The sequence below is a fragment of the Pezoporus wallicus genome, unplaced genomic scaffold, assembly GCF_028554395.1.
Source record: "Pezoporus wallicus isolate ANWC-B61680 ecotype Strahan unplaced genomic scaffold, APGP_CSIRO_Pwel_v1 contig_2456, whole genome shotgun sequence".
NCBI classification, from domain to species: Eukaryota; Metazoa; Chordata; class Aves; order Psittaciformes; family Psittacidae; genus Pezoporus; species Pezoporus wallicus.
The window spans coordinates 1,004,511-1,030,990 of NW_026637053.1; the positions used below are offsets into that span (position 1 = coordinate 1,004,511).

The window sequence follows — 26,480 nt, forward strand, 5'->3', positions numbered from 1 at the left end:
TCCCCCTCCTCTCCCTATTAAAAAAAAAACTTTCTATTTGTTGCTTTCTAGATATTTTATTTCTTTTCTACTGTGTTTTCTTAGCCTCCCCACCTATATGCTGCAAGTCCACCACTTTGTACTCCATCCTTTTTGGCTTCAGATAATTTCTTCATCCATCTCCTCCCCATTTCTGATTTGGAGAACAAGAAATGATTTTGTTTGATCCAAGTTTATGGATTTTTGCTCTAAAGGCCTTCTCTAGGTGGTGAAGAAGGGGAATTAAAATTCTTCACTCTGTAGAAGTTGAGTGCTGATTTGCTCCTGAGTCACCCAAACTATGGCAGAATGTTGCTGATCTGGCAATACATGGAGAGTTTTGGGAAGTCATGAAGTTTCTGTTGTTTTTCTCACAATTAGGTGGCCTATAGATTGCCTTCAGGAAATAAAACAAATGGATTTGAACTGTTACAGCTGTATTCATGCAATTTTTGAAACATTAACTTCCGATTTTTTATGATTTAGTTATAATATTGACTGTTGAACTGAAGAAAGAGCATTTGTCTTCACTACCAATTCTGCAAAAAGCTTTTGGTTTTTATTTATTTGCAGTGTGTGCTAGCAAGCATTATTGTTGTGGGCTTGAAGGGGATGCTAATACAGTTCCGGGATTTAAAAAAATATTGGAATGTGAATAAAGTAGACTGGGTAAGTGAAACTTAATCTAAGGAGATCTCCCTGTGACCCTTTAACAAATACCTGAGAAATAAACTTTAATAATTCTGTGTCCCTAGAAGAGATAACCAAGCCATTATTTTAGGGGATTTGTGTCCTGTTGGCTTATTTCCTGTCTCAGAATAACAGCATCTGTAATACCAATTGTATTTAAAAAAGGGAATTAGAGCAAATGATAAAGAATTAAGCCTAATTCAATGCTAAAGGTGCGTATAAAATCAGATCAGGTTGATCTGAGCAGGTGTGTGTCTAATTTTGTATGCCTTCTCTAGCTGGTTAGCATGCTTTTGCTGTTGTAGTATTATTGAAGAGATTCTGGTATCTTTGTTCTCTGAGGGTATGGAATAATCATATGGGACAAACAGAACTGGAAACACTAGAGATGCAGACAGATACATGTCCTAGGGTGATGTAGGTAAATCATCTTAACTCCTTCAGATTTTGCAAGCAGAGTATGCTGTTTGACCATAATGAAAGATTCTGCAGTATGAAAGGAGGAAAAAGCAGATAGATGGAAAGGGAAATAATATGAAAATCTAGTTTAATGCAGAGTCTTAATAGTCCAACATACATTTGCACAGAATTCCTAGCAAATACTAAAGATGTCTCCGTGTTTAGGAAGACTCCTAAGTTTTTTTTCTGAGGGAGTTTTTGAATATATTCGCCAATTAGTGAAACCGAAACCTATGGCCATTTCCATAAACACATACTGATATTCCATAAAGCTTTTGAAACTTATGTTTATGTTGTTTAAGTTAACAAATATTTAGGAAAGTATTTCAGCTGTATCCTCCTTCTCTGTGGTGGGAGATACAGGTTACTGGAGGTAATACTGGGCTTTGAACACACCAGTGACTTAGTATTCTACAGCAGGAAGGGGAAGTCTAAACTGAGTAAAACACTTGTTTTTAAATAGAATACTGTATTTCAGTATGGAAAGCAGAGCTGAGTAACCTATACTGATTTGGTTATGTGAGATTTCATATTTTGTCACAGAAGACTAGAGGTTAGGGTTTTTGTTGTTGGTTTTTGTTCGTTTTTCACCATTCAGAAGAAAACCTCTATCTCTCACGAAGGCTTATGTTGTTCAAGCAGCAAAATTCTGAAAATATTTTCTACCCCATATTTCCAGTGACACAGATGGTGGATGATGTAGATCAAGGATTATTCTGAGTACAATGGGTTTAAGAAAGTTGGTAGTTATGAGAGAGAGAGAGCTAGCCTGTCTATCAGTGCATTGAAATAGTAAGCAGTTAAGTTTTCCAGGAGGGCATCCTGGAATCTCACTAGACTTGATGTATCTTCACAGTTAGACTAGCCTGACTGAATTTTTGCTTTGTGATTTTGATTTTGTGGTTTTGGCAGAAAAAGATGGGGGAGTAGTTCATATATCTCAAACATCTGTCATTATTACTAAGAGAGGTTATAGAGGGGGGGAGATTGCCTGGTTTAACTTTTTGACTGAACATACTTGAAAAATGATTTATCTTCAAGTAGTTGTACCATCAGTCCTTAGCCTGACAGGGTAAATCATCTTGCTTTAAATAGCATAATCTAAAGTAAGGCTATAAACATTACACTGCTGCTTGGTCGGAGGAGCCCCAACAAGCCCAGTGATTTGAGTAGCTACGCCAGGGTTGGTTTTGGCCTGAAAAGATTCACCCCAGCAATTGAAAGCACATCAGAAATGAATCCGTTACATTACCCAGGTTATCCAAACTGTTTTGAAGATAGAAACTCTAACAAAACATGTGGAAATAATTAGCATCTGTCCTTTCTGGAACTGATTCTTTGAAGGGTGTGTGTCATTGTAGCACAGAAGTCAGATTTGTTGTGCTTATAAGTCTGTCAAATAATAGTGTGTGGAAAGGGAATATTATGAGGTTTCTTACCTTATTCCTTCACATTTTAAGCTTCATACTGAACAGAAACAGGATAAGTAATATTTACTTTTTGTTTAGTTATTTATAAAACATCATCCTTTTAAATGTAAAAGGTACAGCTTGAAAGGTGTAGCTCAGGAGTTGGACTGGATGATCCTCATGGGTCCCTTCCGTCTCAAGATATTTTGTGAGTCTATGAAATTGTCCTTCAGCCATGGGTTGTTTTTTTCTTGCGTATTTAATATTTGGGAACAGCTGAGTTCAAAGGAGCTAAGCTGACAGACCTCACTAGGTAATACCAAATGTTATCAGCTGAATATTACTACATATATTTGGTTTGGTTTTCTTTTAACTTATTTTTTATCAACCCTCAGGAAACGTCCTGGTTTTACATGCCACCTCTCAAATCACATTAAATTTCTTTCTAGGTAAAACACCACTGCCCTTTCTCCAAAGTGCCTTTTCCTGCCTTTCACAGCATTCATATGAACTTCAAAGGTCTCTTGCCTCAGTTAAGGTCTTCTGTCAGTCCCTACATCTTCTTGGATGACTTCAACAATTTCAGATCAATAATTGTTCTATTACATGATATATATGCTAAACCCAGAACTCTATACATAACAGTATTTGCCCTCCTTCCGTTGTCTTCATCTGTTGGTGGTTTCCAACATGTTGATTTGTGTGTTACCTGCATTTTATACATTAACCTGAGAATGTTTTGTCATTAATTTTTTGCTTCTTTTTTTGGAGCAATCAGGAAGTTGATCTGGAATTCATCTTAAGTGTACTTCACTTTTCAGGTCATCAAATGGAAAGCTGATTTCCATATTCTTCCTGCAAGCCTCATTTCTTATGCAGGCATACTTGTTGACCAACTTCCCTTTATTCTCCAGTTTGAAGGTACCCTTTTCTGGTCTCAATAAAAAGGCAGTGAAGTTCTCATTAACTTAGTTTTTAAGGCTGAGCATCCCAGATAAGCTGGAGCAATTTAAGACTGGCAAAGACTACTGCTGAAGAAAATGTCCTTTTAGCTGTTAAGTTGGACTTAAAAGTGACCAAAGGTGGAGAAAAAGTATTTCAGAAGGTGATGCTTTAAGTGAAAAAAACAACAGAATAAGGATTATTTTAAGGAGTTAATGTTACACATGGATTTTTGTACACATGGATTTAGCAGAGAAAATCTTAGACATTTAAAGAGAAGAAAATATTACAAAGTTGTGCAAATGACTTGGCCAGGAAATGATCACAGCAGAGAAAAAAGCGAAGTTGCATGCCTGACTTGTAAAGCAGAAAGAGTGGCAACAATTTGTGGTAAAAATTACACATTCCCTGCATGGTGTCATGACTGAAAGGCAGTTATTTATGTATGAATTGTATGTGTATGCACATATATTAATGTGTAAGGACATAAAAAATTATACTAATTCAGCAATTAAAGAGGATACAACAAAGAGCATCTCATTTTGAACAAGTATCCTCCAAGATCTTGCCAGTGTAAGTTTCTGAGCCTTGGATCCACCACCCTGTCAATTAAGTTTGTCACAGTAGTTTGGAGGAGGGGGAACAGGGAGGGTCTTCCATGGTATTTTGAAGCTCACTGGTCCAATTTCATGTATGTTTGAGAGCTTTTTAACTTGATATCCTCAGGGAGGACATGACCTTTTAGATTTGCTCAGGTATTCGTCAGATAGGGGCCCTGATTCATGACAGGGCTCTGAGATCTCTGAGGGCTTTGCTATATTTTCCACAGAGTAGGAAGCCATCTCTTCTATATAATAATTTACATGAATGCTTCTAGCTAATGACATTCTAGGGAGATTTTCTATCTTTACTCTGTTAGGAATATGCTGCCCTGAGTTACATTACTTTTGATGTAGTTAGTGCAGTGAGAAGGAATTTAAAAATGTTTAATCCATTGAAAGTATGACTGCTATATAAATTCTTTTTAAAGAATAATATTTATGCCAGTCCATCTGTCTCCAGGGCAGTTTGCAAACAAATACCCTCTCAAGCATTCCACCATTCCGCCATTGTGTATAGAATGCTTGTGAAAAATTCTATTAAAGAACTACCATGCCACTTCACTATTAAGGAGTTTCTACTCTATGGCTGGAGTGACTTTCACTGCATTCTAAATTCCCTTCTGATAACCAGATCTTCTTTGTGTATGGTGGGTGTCTAGACAGCTCACACAGCTGTAGATATCTGCGCTGTAGATAGTTAATGCCAAGTGAAATGAGCCCTACCCCTTTATGCAATAGCTGAGCATCTCATCCGTTTGCAATGAAAAAGGAAGTTTAGAATCCAGTTTCAAAGTGGTACAGAAACATTTATTATCATGGTACTGTAGTATTGCATTGTTTAACCATAGGCACAGAGAGTATTCTCCCACTTCTCCTTTTTTCCGGTTTCAGACACTCTGTAATGGTGGATGTATAGACCCTATGAAATAAAAAGTTCTAGATAGAAACACACTGTCCACAGAATTCTATAGGCAGCTGCTATATATACACAGTCACTGTACCCCTCAGTGCTTCCAAAACTTTCTGACATATGCAGGATTCAGCATAAATATTCTGCTTGTTTCTTTTCTCTCTCTTTAGAAGTTTTTTTAAAATTAATACAGTACAAGTATACTTTGGAGGTGGATTTTGTTTTGCCTTTAGAGAATAACATTTGCTTTTAACACATTATTGCTAAGATTTGAAGAATTATTCGATTCAGTCTGTCCTGGACTATATAATAGTCATGTTAAAGTAAGTTGCCAAAGAAAATGTTGATATTTTTATGACTTCTTTGCTGAACCTTGTGAAAACCCATGAATTAAAAAAATGTCTATGAGATCAACATAATTTCTTTCTACAAGTTTGATGCTTCCCTGACTAAAAAAGTACTGACTTCAGTCCAATTCAAAGCACGGGAAGAATGATTGACAAATGAGAACATAATTGCTTTGGCCCATCCTCTACAATAATGGCAGCCTCTGGTTACAGTTAAGATGTAAGATACTAGGCTGCTAAAAAGGTACTCAACTAGCTTTTTCAGTACTCAACAGTACTTATACATTTTTATCTTTGATTCTTCCTATTCAGACTTTATATTGTTTTTTCATGCTTTCTGTTTTCTTCTGAGACAGAATAATTTTTTAGGTCTTGCAGCAGTGATTTAGTTAGATGTGATGAGGCTCAGGTCTGCAGTTGAAGTGGATTGCTTGATCTCAGGTGTTAAGAATTCAGCCTTATCATCATGGGCTAATTCTTGATCCCACTGGAATTTCAGGTTTGTTAGCCTGTGTTAGCGTGTGTTAGCCTTTTCATGTCCAGCAAGCTCCTTTATAAATATATATTGTATTTGTAATGCTTAGAATTAGTTGTTTACTTATTAATCAGAACTCAATGTTTGTGACTCATAAAGGTACTCTTTGCAAATATATACATCAAAATTTGTATAAAATATCATTTTAAAATATAACTCGAGATAGAGCACTACTTCAAAGAGTGAACTACCCCTTTACCCAGAAGCCTTGCCCTTGAAGAGACTGCAAAACCTTTTGCAGTAGTTTAGAATTTTGAAGATGAGGGAGGAAATGTTTCTCAGTAAAGTCTAACTCTCTGTCCCCTGTGAAGCACAAATTAGGACAGTATGCCTTCCATTTTTTAATTCGTAAAATGACAGTTCTGAAATCTGCTTGAGAAAAATTCCTGTGGTTAGACTGAAAGTATTCTATTATCTCTGGCTTTTCTGAGTTAAGTGAAAGTATCAGAAAGGATAATTTTAACACTGATTGTGCCATTGTAATGTGATCTGTTCCTCTGCAAACATTAACAAGAAGCACTGTAATTGTTGAAATGGGCACCTGCCGAGATCAGTATATCCAGAGGAGTGAAAACGCTTTCCATTCTTCTTTAGCACTTTTTATATAAAGATTAGGTGGCAGTCTTTGCTTAAGGCTCCCTCAAGAAAGAAATATGGACTAATATTAGGTTGGTATAAGAAATCAGGTAATTTATACTTTTCTCCTTTTAATTGTAAAATCTGGATATCTCTCAGCCATACACATTTCTGTTTAGAAAATTATCAAGAAAAAGATTTTCAATGTTGAAATATTTGGATTTTTTTCATTTTAAATTCTTTTTCAAAGTTACTATTGTTTCAGATATGCTTCTTTGTATTTTTTAATTATATTTAAAATGAATCCAAAGTTTTATGAAACAAATACCAAAAAATGGGGAAGGAATCTGAAATCTCACCATTTCTATGTGAAGACATTAATTCCTCAATAATTTTTATTTCTTATAGAGTTGGTTTAGTCAGCTGTACTCTGATAAATGCCACTTTAAATTAACTTGCAAATTATAATTCTCATTTATGCAATTAGTGGGAGAGGAGCTCTCTGTATTTGCCCTTAAGGGTATGTCATTGTGTAAAAGGAAAGGAAGATTTTCAATGTGCGCTGTGAAAAAGGTGACAAAAACTTTCAATGTGAAAAATAAAATAAAGGTTTCACAAAACAACTGAGTTAATTCTAAGTTATGCTGTTAGCACAACTACAGATGATATTTTAAGTAATTCTCAAAGGAACTTGTGTGAACATCGGGATGAGTAGTGCAATATCATATGTGCTTTCCCACAGGGAAGCATTGTTTCAATTGCTAATTCAGTCTTTAATATTTGTCAGTTCAAAGATCCAACTGTTTGAGAAACTCTTCAATTTAAAATCTTTATTTCTGATTCATAAATTGCACATTGTTACAAGAATTAAAACTAACCACTTCTTTCTGTTTCCCTCCATAAAGAGCATATGGGTTAGTACCTACATATTTACAATATGCTTTGCTGCTAACGTGGGACTGTTGTATGGTGTTCTCTGCACTATAGTAATTGTGATTTTCCGCTTTCCCAGGTGAGAAACTATCTATTGAAACATTCTAGTAGCACATCATTATGTCTTTTTTTCTGGCATATTGCTTCACAGTCAGGATAGGCATATGGTATTCTAAATTTAACAATGAAATTCAGGTTTTTATTTGCAGAAAATTACAAGGTAAGAGAATTCAAAAGGAAAAGTCACGCCTGTGCACTTACGGTAGGCTAAGGATCTCTAAAACGTTTCATACTATGGCATTATTTTGTGATTTGTCTTAGTATTACACATCTGTATGATGGTGAAGGTAGCATAAAATCAACAGAGGGATCAATAATATAATTTTTTTCCCATTAGATATTTATATGCTCCTTAAGGTGAAAGTATGTCTGACAAAACTTAGTAACAAAGTGCCTTCATAAAATCCCAGATACTATGCTGCACTGGAGTCGGTAGTTGACATTTGCATTGTTAATATACAGAATCATAGAATTATTTAGGTTGGAAAAGTCATTTAAGATCATCAAATTCAACTTAATGGAACATAACTGCATCACTATTCTAATGTCTAATGAAAAGTATAAATTCTATGTATGAATTAGAAAAGCCAGGACAAAGAAACTAGAGCTAACAGAATCAGAGAATAGTCAGGGTTTTAAAGGACCTTAAAGCTCATTTAGTTCCAAACCCCCTGTTATGGGCAGGGACACCTTCACTAGACCAGGTTGCTCAAGGCCCTGTCCAACATTTACTTGAACACTCTGGGGATGGAGCATCTGCTACTTCTTTGGGCAACCTGTTCCACTATGTCACTACACTCACAGTAAAGAATTTCTTCCTTATATCTAACCTAAATAGCCCCTTTTTAAGTTTGAACCCATTACCACTTGTCCTATCACTCCTGTTATTGATGAAGAATCCCTCTACAGCATCCTTGTAGGTCCCCTTCAGAAATTCATTCATTATTTTGTATGTATTACAGTTGCTACTTTGGATCATGAGTAAAGGAAAATATCAGCTGAAGTTCATGATAATTTTGTGTTACAGAATTAATCTATAGCTCACCACTCCTGGAAATGACTTGTTGCTTGCAGGCAGTCGTTTACAGGAACATTGAATTGCACTGAAATCAAGCACAATACAGACAACTCATTTTAATGCTTATCAAAGTTATGCATAGCTCTGTTCTCATGGAATAAATTGCAGATCCAGTGTGAAAATGGCCAAAAATTGCAAGACAATTGCAAATTATGGAAGATGGTTCTGCCTGAATCAATCTATACCTTTGTGATAACATTCTGCTACTTGGCAAACTAAAATTTTGGTAAATTCTGCTAGTAAAGGACGGCAGAAAGAAAGGGATATCTGGCACAGAAAGGCATTATCTTTTGTTGTCTGATCAGACCTGAGTCTGAATCTGCTCTAATTAAAGTAAAAAAGTCTTTTCCCGGTGACTTCTGTGATCTTTAGGCAGGCTGCACATGATTGTCCGTGCAACCTAAAGGCATTGAACAAGCTGACAGTCTTAAAATCTGTACTGCAGATGAGATTAACAAGAGAACATGTAGTAAACTGTCCAGTCATAGGCAAAGCGTCAGCAAAAATGAAGCAAGAAAAACACTGTATATGGTTTGTTGTGAACTTTCTGTTTGGATGCCAGAGTATTGAACAAGTTACACATCATGTATCAGAATGTATTAAAACCTGCAGCAGCTATAGTTCAATTTACGAAAACATGAGAGAACAGCTGACTTTTACAAGCCTCATTTAGCCAGTACCTGCAAACACTCCTTGCATATTGGCACATCAATTAAATGTTTGTGTTCTGGGATTATTTCCATTTCCTAGCTTTAGGCACCAAGCTCAGATGATAGTTTCATAGTCATCTTCTCCTGCAGTTACATGTACTCCTGCAAATGATGTATTTAAGCAGAAGGTCCTACACTGAGCTGCCTTCTCAAGGCAACTTCATCTTTTCACTGACTGTATAGAGAACATAGGGATATTGACTCTTCCAGTTAAGTCCCCCACTTTGATGGCTAGAGTGCAATGCTCTGCTTCAGCGTATAAAGATGTGTCAATTTTAATGGCAAATGAAACATCCTTAAATTTCACGACCCATAGCTATTTGATTTTTTTTTTCATTTCCTTAAATTATGATTTTCCAGGTTAAAAAAAAAAAAAAAGAAAAAATTAAACCTCTCTCCTTTGGAAGCTGTAGATTATATATTACCTACCTTGACCTGAGACTAGGTTTCTGGCCAGCTACAAAACAATAATGAAACTTAAAACCAAGAGTTTATTTACCAGAAATTTCCATTACTCAGATTTTCAAAGTGATATCTTATGATTTAAATTATGCTTTTTACTCTTTATCTGATCATTATCACAAAAAATAAGCTCTATACGCATGAAAATGCATATAGAATGCATTGTCTCAACTTTAAACTTCTACACTGTAGTTTCTGTTCAAGACAACTAACGATTTGCCTTACAGATTTTTCTGTGTGTATTGATTACAGAGCAAAGACACTGAATTTGAAAAACATGAAAGAAGTGGAATATAAATACAAACCGGAAGATAATTGTGTAAGTTAACTTCGTGTGTGTGTTGCACTAATCCTCATTTTCTCTAGTTGGTTACCAGATTGTAAGCAGTGAGTTAAGGAAACATTCTTATATGATCAGTTGAAATCTAAAGCCAGTATGATGTAGTAAGCACAAAACTAGTCTGGCCATCAGAAATTGTAATATTTTCCTGGTTCTGCTGCTAGCCTGCAAAGTAAAGTTGAGCAAGGCCTCTTAGATCTGTCTATCTTGTTTATTTGTTATTCTTAAATTAGGAATTACTCTTTGTAAAAGTTTCCTAATTCCTAAGTCTAAGGAAATCTCTTGGCAGCAAGAGCATCTGAGCAGGCAATAGCTCTCTTTATATTGCTATAAGATTTTCTAATTTCCTGAAAGTCCTTTGGTATTCTCATCATCCAAAATCTCTTTCGTGACCCATTTTCTGCCACCAGCCCCTTGGGATCAACTGTCCCAGAGGACACCACATATGTCTGGAAAAGGAGGGACAACAGCATGAAGTTGTCACAGACTGCTTCACACATCTCACCACTCTGTACTCAAGCAAGGGTACCCTCACATTTAAAATGAAGAATATTTCCCAAAGACTGTGTTTTTGAAATTCGATTTTTTGCAAACTTAAATCTACCAGTCAGAAATCTTACATTTTTTGGTTAGTTTCATTACAATTACCATCAAAGTTGCTTGTGGTCAGGCCTATGGTAAGAGGAAAAGGGCAATGACCTGGAGAGGTGAAATCCCTCCTCCAAGATGAAATGTTAGGCCAACAGCCAAGGAGAAGCAGAACCATGTGTCCTTTCAGCACAGAGTCCCATCAATAGGACATCCTGCCTTCTCCGCGGTGACAGTTTCTACTATGTACTTTTTCCTAATGCTCATGAAGAGTCTTATGTATCAGTAAGCAACACACTCATCAGTTATTACCTCATCATTAAGAAGCTGTCCTCTAAAGAGGTTTTTTTTTTGTGGCAAATGTTTTCCGTCAGAGATATCTTGGTCTCAAAATCTGAACTTGGCTTGGGGGTGTTTACTATTTTGGCATACTGAACAATGCTGGAATGTGAAAGTTACATGTAAATGGGGAGGAATCTGAAATGTGAATTAAAACCCCTGTTGTTGAAGCTGTCCAATTTGTCAATTATTATATCCTTTTTCATTCTTAGGAAACATGGTGCAGTAACTTTGTCAGAGATGGGCAACCAAAATTTTATTTGCCTGCTTGTATACATATCAGTTCACAAAATACTTTGTACAAATCCCTATGTGACTTTTTTTTGTTTTCTTATGCTAACTGCTCTCCTGCTTTTTTTCCTTAATCATGAAGATTAATGCCAGTAACCAAGTAATAACAAGCTAGTGTCTGCAGACAGTGGGGAAAATAACATTTTATTAAGAAAGCAAGTTGCTTAAGAGCTTATTACACAAAAGCAAAGAAGAAAAATATTTTTAAGATTTAGAAAAATGCCTTTAATTGAACTTAGAGTCGCTGGGTTACAGCAGGCATTTAGGGTAACTTTTCATGTATGGATGTGAGACTGATCCAAGTTCCCTGGTAAATAACAGCTTACACATGAACAACAGGACTTTTAAACATGAAAATATGCAAGCTTAATGGTCTACCCTGCCATTAAGGTCTATAGATTTATAGAGGTTATTTCATCAATAAGAGAAAAGACAGTTTAATGTGGAAAAAGTCAAGAAGGCATTTAGAAGCTTATGTGAAACACATTGCATCGCAGGCACCCACTGAACTGAATTCTTACTCAAGCATAGACAGTGGTGTGCAGAGTGCGCAGGGCAATTGCCAGTATCCTTCTAAGTGACAGCAGGGATAGGACTCCCATGATAATTTCCTTTCTTAACAAGGACACAACAAAGAAGAAGTCCATTTTTCTCAGAACAGTTCTTATTAAAAAAGGAACTAGAACCAAACCAAAGCCGGGAATAAGTGAGTCAAATTTGTCACACATGTCCTCGCCTCTCCTGGACAAAAGGTTATACCTAAGTCTGCCATTTGCTTGATTTGGCATTACGATTTGAGCCTTTCAAGTTTTTCATCTTGTGTCTTTGGAAGCTTATGAGCTTCTTGATCATCACAGGCTTTGATCCTTGCACATTACTCTTGCTTTTTCTTAGTTTTCACCTTCTACTTTACCAGTTCTGGTATGACACCAAAGTGCCCACTTGTCTCCACCCTCCAGCTGTGTATAGCAATTTTAGGGGAATCTGCAGAATATTGGGGTATTTCTCCAATCAACCACATATTGCCCTATGTTTTGCCCCTATTTTAGAGCTTACTTGCATATAATCTTAGTTATTTAAATTGCCAGTTAGGCTTTACCACTTGAATGACAGAGGTACGTTGGTGATGGGATATTTACCACAATCCAATTAATAGGTAAATTGTGCAAAATCCCTATACATAGTCTGGGGTTCGTTGCCTCAGTTTTGGATGTTTGAAATGTTTCCTTAGTCTATATGGTTGCTGTGGTGGTGTCTGAGAGATCATCTGGTTCCCAGAAGTCTGAATAGCAGTCTACAATAAGGAGGTAGTTCGTGTGGTTTGTGGTGAGGATTTCAATTCCTGTTGTGCTTGAAGGTCTGTTGGGAAAATTGCATGTCTTCAATTCAATGCCATGCTTTTTGAACTACTTAAAAAATGGTTTGTGTCAGCTCCATTTGCTTGTGTTTGGGTGTGACTTTATTACATATCTTTTGTTAGGAAGAAGAGAGAATTTTTGAATCTGTATTCTCTTGCAAATTCTTGGCTTTTACTTCCTTTTACCCATTATCACAAGAATTTCATTTTTGAGAGCTGATGCTCACATAAATCAGATATTTTATTGCAGTAGAAAATGTTTTTTTTCTTTATCCAGCCCCCTTTTAGCACTTAGTGATAGGATATTTTATTGCATAGAGCATTTTTGTGGACTGAAATCCTTTTGGAGAGCCTTTCAGAATCAAACCTGTCAATCTGCTATCACGGTCTCCTGCTGACCTGCCAAGGTGTTGCCAGCTGCAATGCTTGCCCCTTAAAATCAGCACAATTATGTCTTCCATCCTGTTTTCATTATTCCAAAACAGGCAAAGCTTTTTATGACACTATTGAAGCTGACACTCAATGGTACCATGCTTTGCATGTTAAAATACCTAGTGGGAATCACAGCTGTGCAATGATCAGGTGGTGTGTGTTCAGGGATTCTCTTTTCTTCTCACTGGGAAGGATAATGCTCTGAACTTCCACCTGTAACCTAGAGATCATCCCCTACCATAAAAGACTTGCCCGAAAGACAAATTAATCCTGTTACTTTTTTGGCAGCTGGTGCTTATGAGCAATGTTTTTGTGTCTATTTCAGATTCTCTAGTTGCATGCTTGCCTGTCAGGTAGAAAACCAGAAAATGCTACTGAAAATATTGATAACTTTTACAGGTCACACATGATCCTGCTTATTTCTGTTTACAGAGCTAGATGTGTTGAAGATTAACATAACTATTTCTTGGAATATACATAAAAAACTTTATAAGTAGATGTAATATCTTTCACCAGATCAAATAACATAAATAGGAAAAGTAGAAGACCCTAACAACTGACAGACTTTTCCTCAAGTCCGAAACAGGAACAGCAGAAATCCAAGCAGCTGTGCTGCACACTGAATTAGGTCTCTCTTAGACCTAATTTTCCTAAGGAAAAGAGAGACATGGGTCACAACCTGTAGAAAATTGAAAGCTCGCTAGAATTAGTTTAATGGTACCTGCTTACAAAGCCAGCATTTCAGCTGGGCTTGTGATTGCTGATATCCAATATATTTATATATAAATATTAATTTTATTACTTGCTGGTACCTGTGAGCTTCTGACCTTCATCTGACATCCTTCAGAAATCATTCTATGTTTTGAGCTAAACAAGCTTGGTCTGAATTGACTAAGTATTTCCAGAGAGAAATATCCCTGTTGTACTAAAACCATCTTCCGATGACCAAGATGAACATTTACAGCCTTCTCTAAACCACCTGCAGTGTTTCCTTCAAAACCCTGTGTACTTTTTTCAATACATGTGTTCACCTAATAAAAGATATTTGCTGTCTGAAAACCTTGTCTTTCCTAAGTTTGCGGATCATGCAACATAATGACTATGATTTTCCTTTTATGCTAACTTGAATAAAGGATAATTTCCCTTATGGTTTACTTATATTTCCTTTTTATTTCAGTTGCGTGTGAAGACTGATCAAGACAGTTATCTGTTAAACCATTCTTGCAATCCAGAATTCCTGCCAGGTTGATTTCCAGGAATTTTCAGAATTTTTAAAGAAATTAGTTCAGTTTTTAGTCTTCAAACCCAAGAGACTTTTTTTCAGCTTTATGTTTCTTTCATTCCACAGGAATCATTAAAACAGGTAAACATAGTTTCAGTCAACAACCCATTAGTCTTTTTGAATGCCAGGAAATTTCATGCTGACCTGACAAAGATAATGCAAAAGGATAACAGGAGCAGCGGGGCATGTGAAGATGTAAACAAGGTAGGATATGCTATATGTTTGAGTAATTATGGTGATAGTGTTGAAGACCTTGATTTCTTTCCTTATATTTCATAGAAAATGTAATCAGATATTGAAACAGATATAAAAAGGTAAATGATTAATTTAGAATAGGATAAAGTTAATACTTGTCTTAATCAGATTAGATAAGGATTGTTTTCTAATTATTAATTGAAAAGAATATCTTTGCTATTTCTATATATGATCTTGTAAGAACCATTAAAGCACTGATCTGAAACTCTTCTGGCAGAACTTACATAACTTCAGTTAACATAAGGTGGTAATTTTGAAAAGACAATGAGTAGCTACATATCTGCTTGAATAAGATGTGATTTTTTTTTGCTGGAGAGCAACTTCGTCTACTGGAAAGTGTCCATGCCCAAGGCAGGGGGTTGGAACTGGATGATCTCTAAGATCCCTTTCAACCCATACATTCTGTGATTCTAGGATTCAACAATTTATGTCTACCACCTCTCCTGTCTCTTGCCAAAAAGTTGTGCTACCCATACCTCCTTTGATGAGTGGCTTCTCCACTATTTTCAGAAATTCAGCTCAAAGATTATGCTGCTCTTACTCCTTGGTTCTGCCAGGCTAACTGATTAGGATTAGTATGATAACAAACTTCTAAACAGAGAAATTACTTAGGGTTTTCATGGAAATAATTTATGAATTAATTTGATAAGTCTAATAAGTTAATTTAATAAGTTACTATATAAGTTACTTAGGAAGGAGATTTTATCCTTTGTCTCTTCTGTAAGGTTCTTGGCAATACAGATGTCTGAAATACCGTGCATGCATTTTTTCTTGTGAAATAAAGGTCTTTCTGTAGCACACAATGGGAATGAAAAAATTTCACTTTGGATTTTGTTTCCATGCTGTATTTCTGGTTTTAACTTATATCTCTACAGAAAACTTAAAATTCATATTGAAGTAATTATAAAGAGTTTACCCAGATAAAGCAGATAAAGTCAATTCTTTAATAAATTTTCATGTCAAAAAAGTCCTTACCAAAATATTAGTGTAGCAGATGAGATTATAGCAAGTAGAAAATGAATCAAAAGTTAATCTTATAAAATCACTGGCTAGAATTTATCTTTCCAACTTCTTTGCCGTCTTTTGACCCATCTCTTAATCAACTCCTGCTTCTCCAAAAGCACCATGTTTATAATATGCTTTCTAGTGGATCCAAACGTGAAAGTTTGAGTCATCTAAAAAGAAAAGTGGAATATCAGTTTGATATAACTTTAGAAGAACAACTGAGATACATATTCAGCAAATCTTCTGTATCTAATAGGCTATTGCATAAAACATGATTTTGATGAGGAGTTAACTTTGATATCGAGAAACAGAATGCTTATATATTGAATTGATTTTTCTCTGGTTACTATGCCAGACTGGTTTTCCTTGTTATGTTAATAGTTTGTTGCTTTTATTTCAGAGTGAGCAGAACACATTGCTGTGTTCATTTTCCAATGGAAGTTGTCATGGTGAGTTTATTATCTATAAATGATATTAAAATGAAAATGGATGTAAGCATGAAAAATGGCTCTATGCTTTTCTATTTATTTATGGGTGAACTCAAGAAGTTTAGAAACTAGTATTTTCAGTTAGACCTAAATGAATGAAGCATGAATGCTAAACAGTGTTGTACTCTTTTAAACTAGTGGGTCTTTTTATTCTGTTGACTGACTTTTTAAGATTTAAAAAGCAGGGAACCCAGAAGAATACCTTTTCTACAGGAGTCCCTGCTTATTAGTCACAGTGTGCATACTGAAATGGGTATGCCGCAGACTGGTCTTCAGACCAAGGCCGAAGAAGCTGTTTTGCTAAGCACTGATTTTTGCATTCAGAGTGGCTCTTGAATATTAGTATGTAAAAGTAAAAAAAAGGATAAGGTTAGAGCCGTGTTAAGTCTTTGTGATCTTTAAAGCCACTGAGGAGAAAAATCTCATGAAATGTCAGCTGACTTATCAGTGACACGATGGGCACCCGTATTGTACAGTGTATCAGTGTAGTATAAAGAAAAAACATAAGGGCTCGCTTTCAACTAAGGATTAAGCTGAGTAATTCCAGTTTTCTCACCCTTTGTAACACTTAAATCAAACCAGAGCCCATACATTCCCATGGTAGAGCTACAACTACCTATTCCACAAGGTACTTTATACAGATGACTTTATTGTGGATGGAATTAAAACACTGTGTTTATCTAAAATACTTACAAGCGTTAAGGCCACAGTAGAGAATCAGATTTGGAGGCTGTTGTCTGAATGTTTACATTTATTAACTAGACTCTTGACATTTTTATGATACTACAGTGTTTAATTTACTTAGGGGTGACAGAGTGCTTTGCTGAAAAAAATCGCAACGTAGTGATACTGAAGACTGTATAGCAATACACTGTAAAATACTAAAAAAGCGCACAACACCTTATGCATAGGAAAATCTTGCCAGTACATGCTTCAACCTTGTTCTTTTAGATCAACTGGTTTCTCACATTACCAAAGTGACAGACAGCACAAGGCCTCTTTTCTGATTGCTTAAGGCCTGCCTTGAGGACTTTGCTTTATAGTTCCTTGCACCAACCAGTCTTTGGTGACTGTTCTAGGGGACTTTAGAATAAAAAACAGAGAGAAAAAAGAAAAATCCCTATAAAACCAAAATGTAGGGCTTCAATTTTCAGGAAGGAGGGGAGCAGGAGGACACAATCCTTACAGCAGTCATCCTGGAAAGTGTAGCAACTTAACGTCTTTGTCGAAATCTTCCCTTTCCCCCCTCTGGGAAATCCTGATTTGCTGTTGGTCTGAGTTAGCACTGAATTAAACTGCTGCTGCTGCCCCTGCCACTGGTTCAGAGAGGAAGCAGATCTGTACCTCCCTCCCCATATAGAAACCAGGAAGTCTTTCCTGCCACACAGGATGCCACTTGGGTGGGGAAGTAGCAGGAGTAATAGCAGAAAGACTAAGTTCTTTTGTTTTAAAGGGAGAGGAGGCATGTAGAAATTATTATGAGTAGCATAGCAGATCTCATAAATCCTTTCCAGGCTTCCATCACAGTAATGTCAGGCAGGAGGTTTCCTTTAAAATTTAGTATTTCTGCTTAGTATGTATCTATTAATGTACATTAGACAATACAAAGACAGTAAATCTCCAGAGGTGCAAGTCCAGAAGGCTCTGGCTTCAGACTACTGTCAGAAAGGAATTAGCATCGACTATAAATCTATACCATGGGGATATCCTAAGTCCTCTCAAGAGTTTAAAATCTTTACCTCTGCTCTGTCAAAACCTGTTCTTACATTCAGAATTCCTTTCCTTAATATGTTTGGGATTTTTTTAGTTTTGTGTATTATGATAACTAGCATTTGTTGACGGAACAATGTAAATAAGGTGTGCATTATTTTCTAGTTTTCCCTTTATGAAAGCCAGGAATCATATCTCTGTGTGCTAGTTCAGTATACATTTAGTACAGAGTGTTCTTAGTTTTAGTACAAGATGGCCTGAGATTGAAGAATGAGTGAAAGACCTTAGCAAATCTTGCCAACATCTTTCCAACTTGTGATAGTATATAAAAAATAAACCAAACAAAATCCATCATAGTAATAGCTTAAGAAAATGAAACACTCTACATATTTTTCTTCCTTACAGGCAAATATTAGTTAAGCCATAGCAGATGTTTGGATATTACAGAAATGAATGTGATATTAAGAGATATATTGTCTGTGTGCCCCATATAAACTTTTCTGAAGAAGACATTATCCTGAGTCATTTAGAAATTAAAATCTGAAGAAGCAATTCTTTAATTCTTGACAGTCTAGTCCTGTCTAAAAAAATCTCATTAATAATATGTTCTACCCACCGTCATTTCATCCCGTTGCTCTGAAGATCCCTCATTTTGATTCTAAAATGTGCCATTTGTTAAAGTTTGGGCCTATTTTGTTAAACTATCATTATTCTTATATGCATTTCTTGACTACTCTCCCTTTTAATTGAAGTATTTCATTTATCAAATGTGTAGGTGAATCGTTGCAGTCATGTCACAGTGAGCAACGTGTTTTGATATTAGATTGCAGTGGGCTGAATTTCTTTGACTACACTGGAGTCTCAGTGCTGCTTCAGGTATTTATGACATCACACAGATTTTGTGCATAAAAATATCATTTACATGCATGAGTTTAGGACCAGCTACAGTCACCTCACCTATGCTCGTAGATAAACATGCAACTTGTGGAAAACATGAACACAGATTTCATATTAAACTAGAACGTGTTAATATTTAAAATTACATTAAAAGTAATTCTGAAGTTTTTAGGTGACATTCAGTGCAAGTGAAAGTATCTGTATGTAGTGGACAAAAGGACCAGGGGGTGTTGGTTCATGGCTGAATACATATGAGCCAGCAGCATGCCCAGTCATCCATTCTGGCCAGGATCAGAAATAGCGTGGCTGGCAGGAGTAGAGCAATGATCATCCCCGTGTACTCGGCACTGGTGAGGCCACACCTTGTATACTGTGTTCACTTTTGGGCCCGTCACTACAAGAGTGATATTGAGGTGCTGGAGCAAGTCCAGAGAAGCACAACAAAGCTGGTGAAGGGCCTGGAGCACAAGTCTGAAGAGAGGTGGCTGAGGGAACTGAGGTTGTTCAGTCTGGAGGAAAGGAGGCTCATGGGGGGGGCTTATCTCTCTCTACAGCTACCGGAAAGGGGGTTGTAGTGAGGTGGGGGCCAGTCTCTGCTCCCGAGTAACAGGTGACAGGACAAGAGGAAATATCCTCAATTTGTGCCAGAGGAGATTTAGACTGGATATTAGGAAAAATTTCTTTACCAAAAGGGTTGTCAACCCTGGGACAGGCTGCCCAGGAAGTGGTTGGGTCACCACCCCAAAGATATTTAAAAGACGTGTAGACGTGCTTAGGGACATGGTTTAGTGGTGGACTTGGCAGTGTTGGGTTACTGATTGGACTTCATGGTCTTAATGGTGTTTTCCAACCTAAATGAGTCTGTCTCTACATAATCAGTGGTTCTATATAGTGGGTAAAAAAATATGCTCATAAGCTATTCTTTATGTTTCCATTGGGTCTGGCATTTAATAGTTGTGCAGTGGGTACAGATTTAAGTGGGTATGCAAATTTTGGGTCATATAATATTTTTGAGTAAGGCAGAAGACTAGATTTGGCATTAGGTCTCAGCCCCCTGCTTCCAGAAGATCTTGAGACCTCAGAATTAACTGCACGTTATGTCAAAGAAGTATTTGACTATGAGAGGTAAAGTTGGGAGTGCGGTGCCTGAGTGAATGAGTGGTCCAAAACTGAGTTACTCAGAGGAGAAACACGCTCAAGGTGTAGTTGCTGTTACATTCTTTCACTGCTGCTAAAGTTGAAGGGATTTTTATACTTACTTGGGCTTTGGTTTGTTTTTAAAATAGGGTGTTCTGACTTGTTTCTCATGTAATTTCTCCTCTCAGAATTGTTCCACTTTACATGGCTTATTTAAACATTTTTTGAAGCAGGGTCTGCTTTGGGTGTTCCTTATCTGCCAGAAAAAGGCCCTCCTCTGATTAAAGGATTATTTTCAGATTTTTTTTTTTACTTTATAGCTTATTGATTTTTTAGTTTCTGTGAAGCTGAACGTTTTTAAAGAAAGAATAGAAAACTTTCTGCAGATAGACTGCTGTGAGTCTCTATGTTTCCTAGGTGTGATTCCTGTTGTTGTGGACTGGTAGGTAAGCATATGGAGAGGAGGTGGGAAAACTTGCTGAAAAAAGGAACTGTGAAAAAAAGCTCTAAAAGCATAGTAAAAAATACAAAATTGTTAATCAAAGTCACATAAAATTCTCAGTAGAGTTGTAGAGTCCTTTGACGCGGGGGGAGGAAATTAGAGTGGGTTTGTGGTGTTACAATTATAGAAGAGCGCACTCTGGTGGCCACCGGCAGTATAGCTTCAACAGCAGAACTCTGCCTGCTGTGAATATCATCTTTTTGCGTATTTTATTCTCTCTTGGTATTTTGAACAGGTTGGTTGTTTTTTTTTCCTAATTTCATGTTTTCACACATATAGATTTACATGGACTGTAAAAGCAGACACATCGATGTGTTGCTAGCGCACTGCAAAGGCAAGTATCAGCTTACAGAAAAAATCTGAACTTGACGGTTTATATATCCTCACTACCTTAGCAATGCTCACATGTTTATTTTATTGCAGCTTCCTTGATAAAAGCAATGCAGTACGGTGGAAATCTTGAATCTGAAACTCCTGTCTTCTTTGAATCTATTTCTTCAGCCATCGATGCCATTCAGATTCACAGGGTGAGACTTACAGGAGGGGTAGGTAATGTCTGGAGGGATTCTTGGATGCTCACAGCAATTGGACAACCCTTGGATTTCTTACAGCTACTTTACACAGCACCACACTGTTCTGACCGAAAGGCTTCTGGATCCTGAGCAAGTTTGTTTCAAGCTAATAAGCTTGTCTGTACCCTGCACTGTAGTGTGCTGTGTTGGGTCACTGGTGGAAAGGAGAGGAATTGCGTGAGGTATAAGGGAGAGCTAGAGGGAGAACTAAGACTTGGCTCAGAAATTGAGTCTTGAGGCCTGAACATACATTTGCTTGAACACATATTTACTTGCTCAGTAATACTTGCATTCCCTGTATAAAAGCCTGGATTTTCCTTATAAACCATGTGAGATTTTTCCATTGTAATCCCAGTGTAACTGAACGTGCATTACAAGTAGTGTGCTTTCCTTTCCCATGGTTCTATGTACAATTCCAAACATGGCTAGAGCTTGGCTCAGAGCCTTCTCCAAGAGACATTAAACACATCATGGTCTGTGGTTTTGTTTTTTTTCCCTCCACTTTATATTTTACTAATTAAATTAGAGTTGCCTATGGACAAAATCCCTTTTCATTGATTTATCCAGACAAGGTAAGTTGGCACATTGGTCTAGTGGGTTCACCAGAAAAACCTGTTCTATTCAGAGCTTTTCATAATTTCTCATTTTATTGCTCTGCAAAAAAAAAAAAATTTACTGAAATGGTAACTTCAGGGCAAAAATAGTGGGGATGACTATTGTATATATTGTCTGGGTCTGATTAGATGAATTAGGATGATTGTTGTGCTGTAAAATGTCTGCATTCTTTACAGGCATTAATTAACCTTCCTAACATTCTTGTAAGACAGTTATGTATTAGCATTCTCATTTTATGGGAATGGGACATGAACACACCAGGGCAAATTTTCAAAGTGAAAAGAGGGAGGTAGAGCGAGCTCAGAAGCCCACTTTTCTAGGAGCTGATGCTATGTTTTACCAGAGCTGCTAGGCAAGTCAAAACTCTGAATAGTGGCTTAGTGGATTAGTCTGAGGCACGCAGCCTCAAATTTTAAATGTAATTATGAACAACCTCTGTATGATGCTGATGCTTCTTCAGAGTATTCAAAGCATGTGCTTTGAGGGTTTTTTTTTTTAATATGTTCCTTCTGTTTAACACCTGAAAAAAAGATGAACAGGAATAGAAAGGCAGGGTGACCACAGTAGCAGTACCACTCTGTAACTAACACAGACGATCTTCCTCTTCCTCTGCCTTTTTAAGATGCTGGGGTGAGAAGGTATTTTGAGTATTTACATGAAAGAGAAATGGCAGAAAAAGATGGGATGGCATGGAAGAGGGGATGGGAGAGGAAAAGAGAGTGGAGTGGAGTGGAGTGAAATTGAGAGAAGGGGAGAAGAGAGGAGAGGAGAGGAGAGGAGAGGAGAGAGAGGAGAGGAGAGGAGAGGAGAGGAGAGGAGAGGAGAGGAGAGGAGAGGAGAGGAGAGGAGAGGAGAGGAGAGGAAAAAAAAAAGAATAGGAGGAAGGACTTGGATATTTATGGAAAGTGATTCATCCTAATTTAGATTCCAGTTTCCTCCCCACAGCAGGAAATAGTCTTTCACTGGCAGAAAAGCAGAGGCAAAAAAGGCTTTGTGGTTCCTTGTCATCTCTGCTGCTGTTTGCAAATGCAAAGGTGCTCTTGTCTATATCCTACAAGGATAATGTCATGTAATTCTCATTTTTATGTTGATCAGTTGTTAAGAAAGTCATCTGTTGCTTTTTGCAGCTTATCCTCATCATAAATAAATTATTTTTTGATTTAATATTTTTTATAATGGTGGCATTTTCAAGCTAGGACTGCTTCATCTGCTAATCCTACATTATATTCTAGGAAAACATTATAATGTATGTTTTTTTCTGTTTCTCCCAATTTAGAATTACAGCAAGTTCAGTGAACAGAGTGAAATGTGATGTCAACTCATTGAATATGGATAGTTTCATCTGCTCATATTCAGAATTAACTACACCACGGTTTCTCCTTAGTTTTTTTCTCCGAGGGATCTCATAGATGATCTTTTGTATGCCATATATATTTACTACATTCAGTAATGACAGAACTGCCATTCAGAAAACAAAAAATCTTTCAGCTGCCATCAGGCAGAGAATGTCCATGCAATTGTTCTATAGTAAGCTTATATAATATTTTTAAATAGATTTAGATACAAATTATTAAAAAGCAGACATGAGGTACAGGCTGTGTTTACCAGTGAGGTATATTCTTTTAAATATCTTCTATTGTAACATTAGTTGTAATATGCATCTGTAGTTTTGTGTATGGAATAGAGACATTATGAATTCTTAAAAGCATTGCGTTATATTTGGTACAGTACATGCAGGAAGCCATATACCAGTGCTGTGTCTAATGGCTTTACTTACCCTTTCTTCTGTTCGAGACAGCCATTTGCAATAGCAGCACCATATCACAGCTAACATACGCTTCTATTTTTTGTACTTGGTTTTGCATGCTTTTTAATGCCTGCCAAGGTCAGTGAAAGCACTGTATGTTCAGAAAAGGTGGATGTATGCTGGCTAAGTGCACTGGCTTGTCTCCCCCTTTAGAAGTTGTCAAAAGTTATTATTACAGTTTGCTACATTTTCAAAGCCACAGGTATCCTTTAGCTCAGATCAAAGAGAAAAATCTGGCAATATTTTTCCAAAACTTGTTCTTGTTTCCAGCATAGAGTAGTCTTCATTTCCAGTTAGAGCTGTGATTTGTTTGGTGTATGAAATCTTCAGCTGTGGCAGCTGAGGGATGACAGTGGAGAGATATAAAATGTCCCAATCCTGATGGGATGCAAGCACACAAATGGGGTGGAAGAATTTAAGGTTTAAGTATTTGGCCTGTAAGTATGGATTGCTAGCAACCATATTAGATTGTGCTATCATATCAATATCATTTTATGTGGCAAGATGTGTGACTTTTTCTTTCTACCTTTGTAGATGGTACATGAACACTAGCAGTAAAAAGTAAGTTGAGAAAAAAAAAAATCAAAAAAATGAGAAAAGATGAAGTAGTCTTTTTCCTCACTGACTTAAAAAAGAACCTACAGAAGCTAAAAGGTTCGAATATGTCACAGCCATAACGGCCAGGTCAGTACTGCAGAGAGAAGTACAAGGATGCTTTTTGTAGCTGGAGTCTGCAGGCAATATCTGATGTTAAGAATCCTGTTTCAGCAGCAGTTAACATATCGGTGCTTGTCTGGACTCTCCTTCCTCTGTGCCCAAAGAAGCTACCTGCAGTAGATGAGGTGGCCCATGGAGTGATTTTCACATCTCTTCATAGTTGTGCTAAGGCTTTTCTTCTGGTCTTGGTGATGTCACAATGCTAGAAGACAATGGGAGAGAGCCATGGGAATTTTTACCCTTTCACTTATAGGTGACTCATGGAGTTATTTCCTGGTTTGTTCTGCAGATGACCAGAAGTGTTCTATATATGTTCTTCTGAGTCTGCTTTCATAATTGCTATTCAAAGGGTTTATTAATAACCATGAATTCTGTACATTGTCCTAGGTGCATTCATTCGGGAGGCTGTAGTTGATTGCAAATAATGCATTACATCCTTGGACTCAGTAACAGGCTATAACAATTGATTAATAACTTCCTCAAACAGTTTTAGTAATTTATTAACACTCTGGAAACTGTTTACAATGTATTTTAATTGTAGAAGCATCAATTTAATGTCACAGCTGAATGGAGATCTCAACTACAAAATGAATAAATGGTATCTTCTCTACTACATTTGGTATTTATTCTCTGACAGTTAAATGTTTTGTTTGGGTTTTTTTTCCCCTGAAAATTTACAGATAAATTGATTAATGAAATTATTAAAAATAGGGTCTTTAGCAAAGATAGCATCTACCAGGAGAGTTTCATTTTTTTTTTCTGAATGATCTTGTAAATGGAGCCACAGAGATACTTTTAAAATTCTTTGCAGTGTTAGCCTTAATGAAACCCTGTGCATCTCTGCATCAAATTAACAAAATGGCTTCTAATTTCCACTGCTTTCAATAGGCATAACTTTCCACAGCTAAATGGCTTTTTGGGTAGACATTTATTTCCCATTAGTTCAAAGACCTTGTTATGGCACAGTGTCCTTTTAAAAATGATTTCATCAGTGTAAGATTTCAAAATGTCTTATTGCCGTGATTACTGCTTGATTGTCTCTCAGGGCAGAATCAGGGATGAAATACGTTTCTTCCCTTGAAACATTTAATCATAATTCTAAATTTTTTAACCTTTCAACTCTGGGTATTACGATACTTGTAATATTCCTGTACCTTATACAATTAGCCTGAATTTCTTTCTATTTTCAAGAATATACTTTGCTAACAAGATTTCCTTTCCAGAAAGTGTTACCACTTAGGGCAGCTGTTTCTCAACGGAACAGAGCATTCAAGGGACCCATGAAGATAGCCACCCTTTCAGTTGCTTCTAAACCAGCAGTAGTGAGTTTAAGATCTGTTGGACCAGAACTGCTTGAAAGAACCATAGTTAGTGGGTGAGGGACGGTCATTTCTTTTTTTTACCATTGACCAAGAAAGGCAAATTACTACTGATGCAGTTTCTATTCCAACACCACCACTCCCCTGAGTGGCTGATGTTTACTAAAACTGGTGATTGTACGTTGCCAGGCTTCAAATGACCAGGATGCCATGCCATCAGATCTCATGCTAGAAACTGACCAACAGGTCACTCTGCTGATGGGCTGGGAGTTGCTTAGCATCTTGCCTGAGGTGCTCTGTAAATCTCTGGTGATGGTGTGTTTGCTTCACTAGCTTCACAAATTGACAATTGTCAACAACAACTGCTCAATTCTTTGATTTAAGGAAATGCCCTAGACCTTCTAGATTAAGTTTTGGAGTTTACAATCAATTTCAACCCTTAATGCTTCTCTGTATAAACCGTCCACTGGCTTCCTTCTGGCTATCACTAAAAGTTACTATGTAAACACATAGGAGCTTAGCCCAAAATATCCCAAACAGTTTCAATAGAATAGAGCAGAACAGAACAACATACTTCAATCATCTAGTCCAAATACCACTATTATAAATAACAGAATATTACAGAATAGAATAAACCACATTTATTCTTCTGATTCAGAAGTGTGAAGTGGGACAAACTCACCCTGCAGCAAAGAGACTGCAAAAAGTCTGCTCCTCCTTACAGTGGTGCAGGTCCTGGTCTTGCTGTCCGCACTAAGGTGTGGTTTAATTATTATGGCCTCTTGAGGTAGCTCATTCATCTTTGTACCTTTCAGCCTTATTTTCTTGAACATGAGAATTTTCAGAGTAATGTGAAGTTTTATTAACTATGCTTGCATACCTAAGCTCGTGCTGTGATAGCAAAAATGGCAGAGCTCTGCAAAGTCACTCTGTTCTTATTGATTTCTAAAGGTGTGAGAAAAATATGGCACTCTCCAGCAGAAGCTAAAGGAAGTCTCTCATTCAGTAATGGATTTCAACTCATGAAACCAAAGAGTTTACTACTCTGAGTAGTAAGAAATTCTGAAAATCTAGCCACTCACTTTGATTCCTATAT

The 26,480-nt window shown here is 36.8% G+C and overlaps 1 protein-coding gene across 2 annotated transcripts in view; it reads left to right on the forward strand.

Moving 5' to 3' along the window:
- Positions 1-23,711, forward strand: part of SLC26A7 (solute carrier family 26 member 7) — a 64,677-nt gene extending 40,966 nt beyond the window's left edge. The window contains exons 10-18 of one of the 2 annotated variants that reach the window (XM_057402981.1): positions 592-687; positions 7,394-7,500; positions 9,984-10,050; positions 14,427-14,564; positions 16,021-16,069; positions 18,594-18,694; positions 20,634-20,688; positions 20,778-20,881; positions 22,818-23,711. In XM_057402981.1, coding sequence (XP_057258964.1) covers positions 592-687; positions 7,394-7,500; positions 9,984-10,050; positions 14,427-14,564; positions 16,021-16,069; positions 18,594-18,694; positions 20,634-20,688; positions 20,778-20,881; positions 22,818-22,853 — 753 coding nt within the window. In that variant the 3' untranslated portion in view covers positions 22,854-23,711. Of the gene's footprint in view, positions 1-591; positions 688-7,393; positions 7,501-9,983; positions 10,051-14,426; positions 14,565-16,020; positions 16,070-18,593; positions 18,695-20,633; positions 20,689-20,777; positions 21,389-22,817 lie in introns of those variants that run through there. The other variant, XM_057402980.1, reaches the window with a different exon arrangement.
- Positions 23,712-26,480: the final 2,769 nt, after the last annotated feature.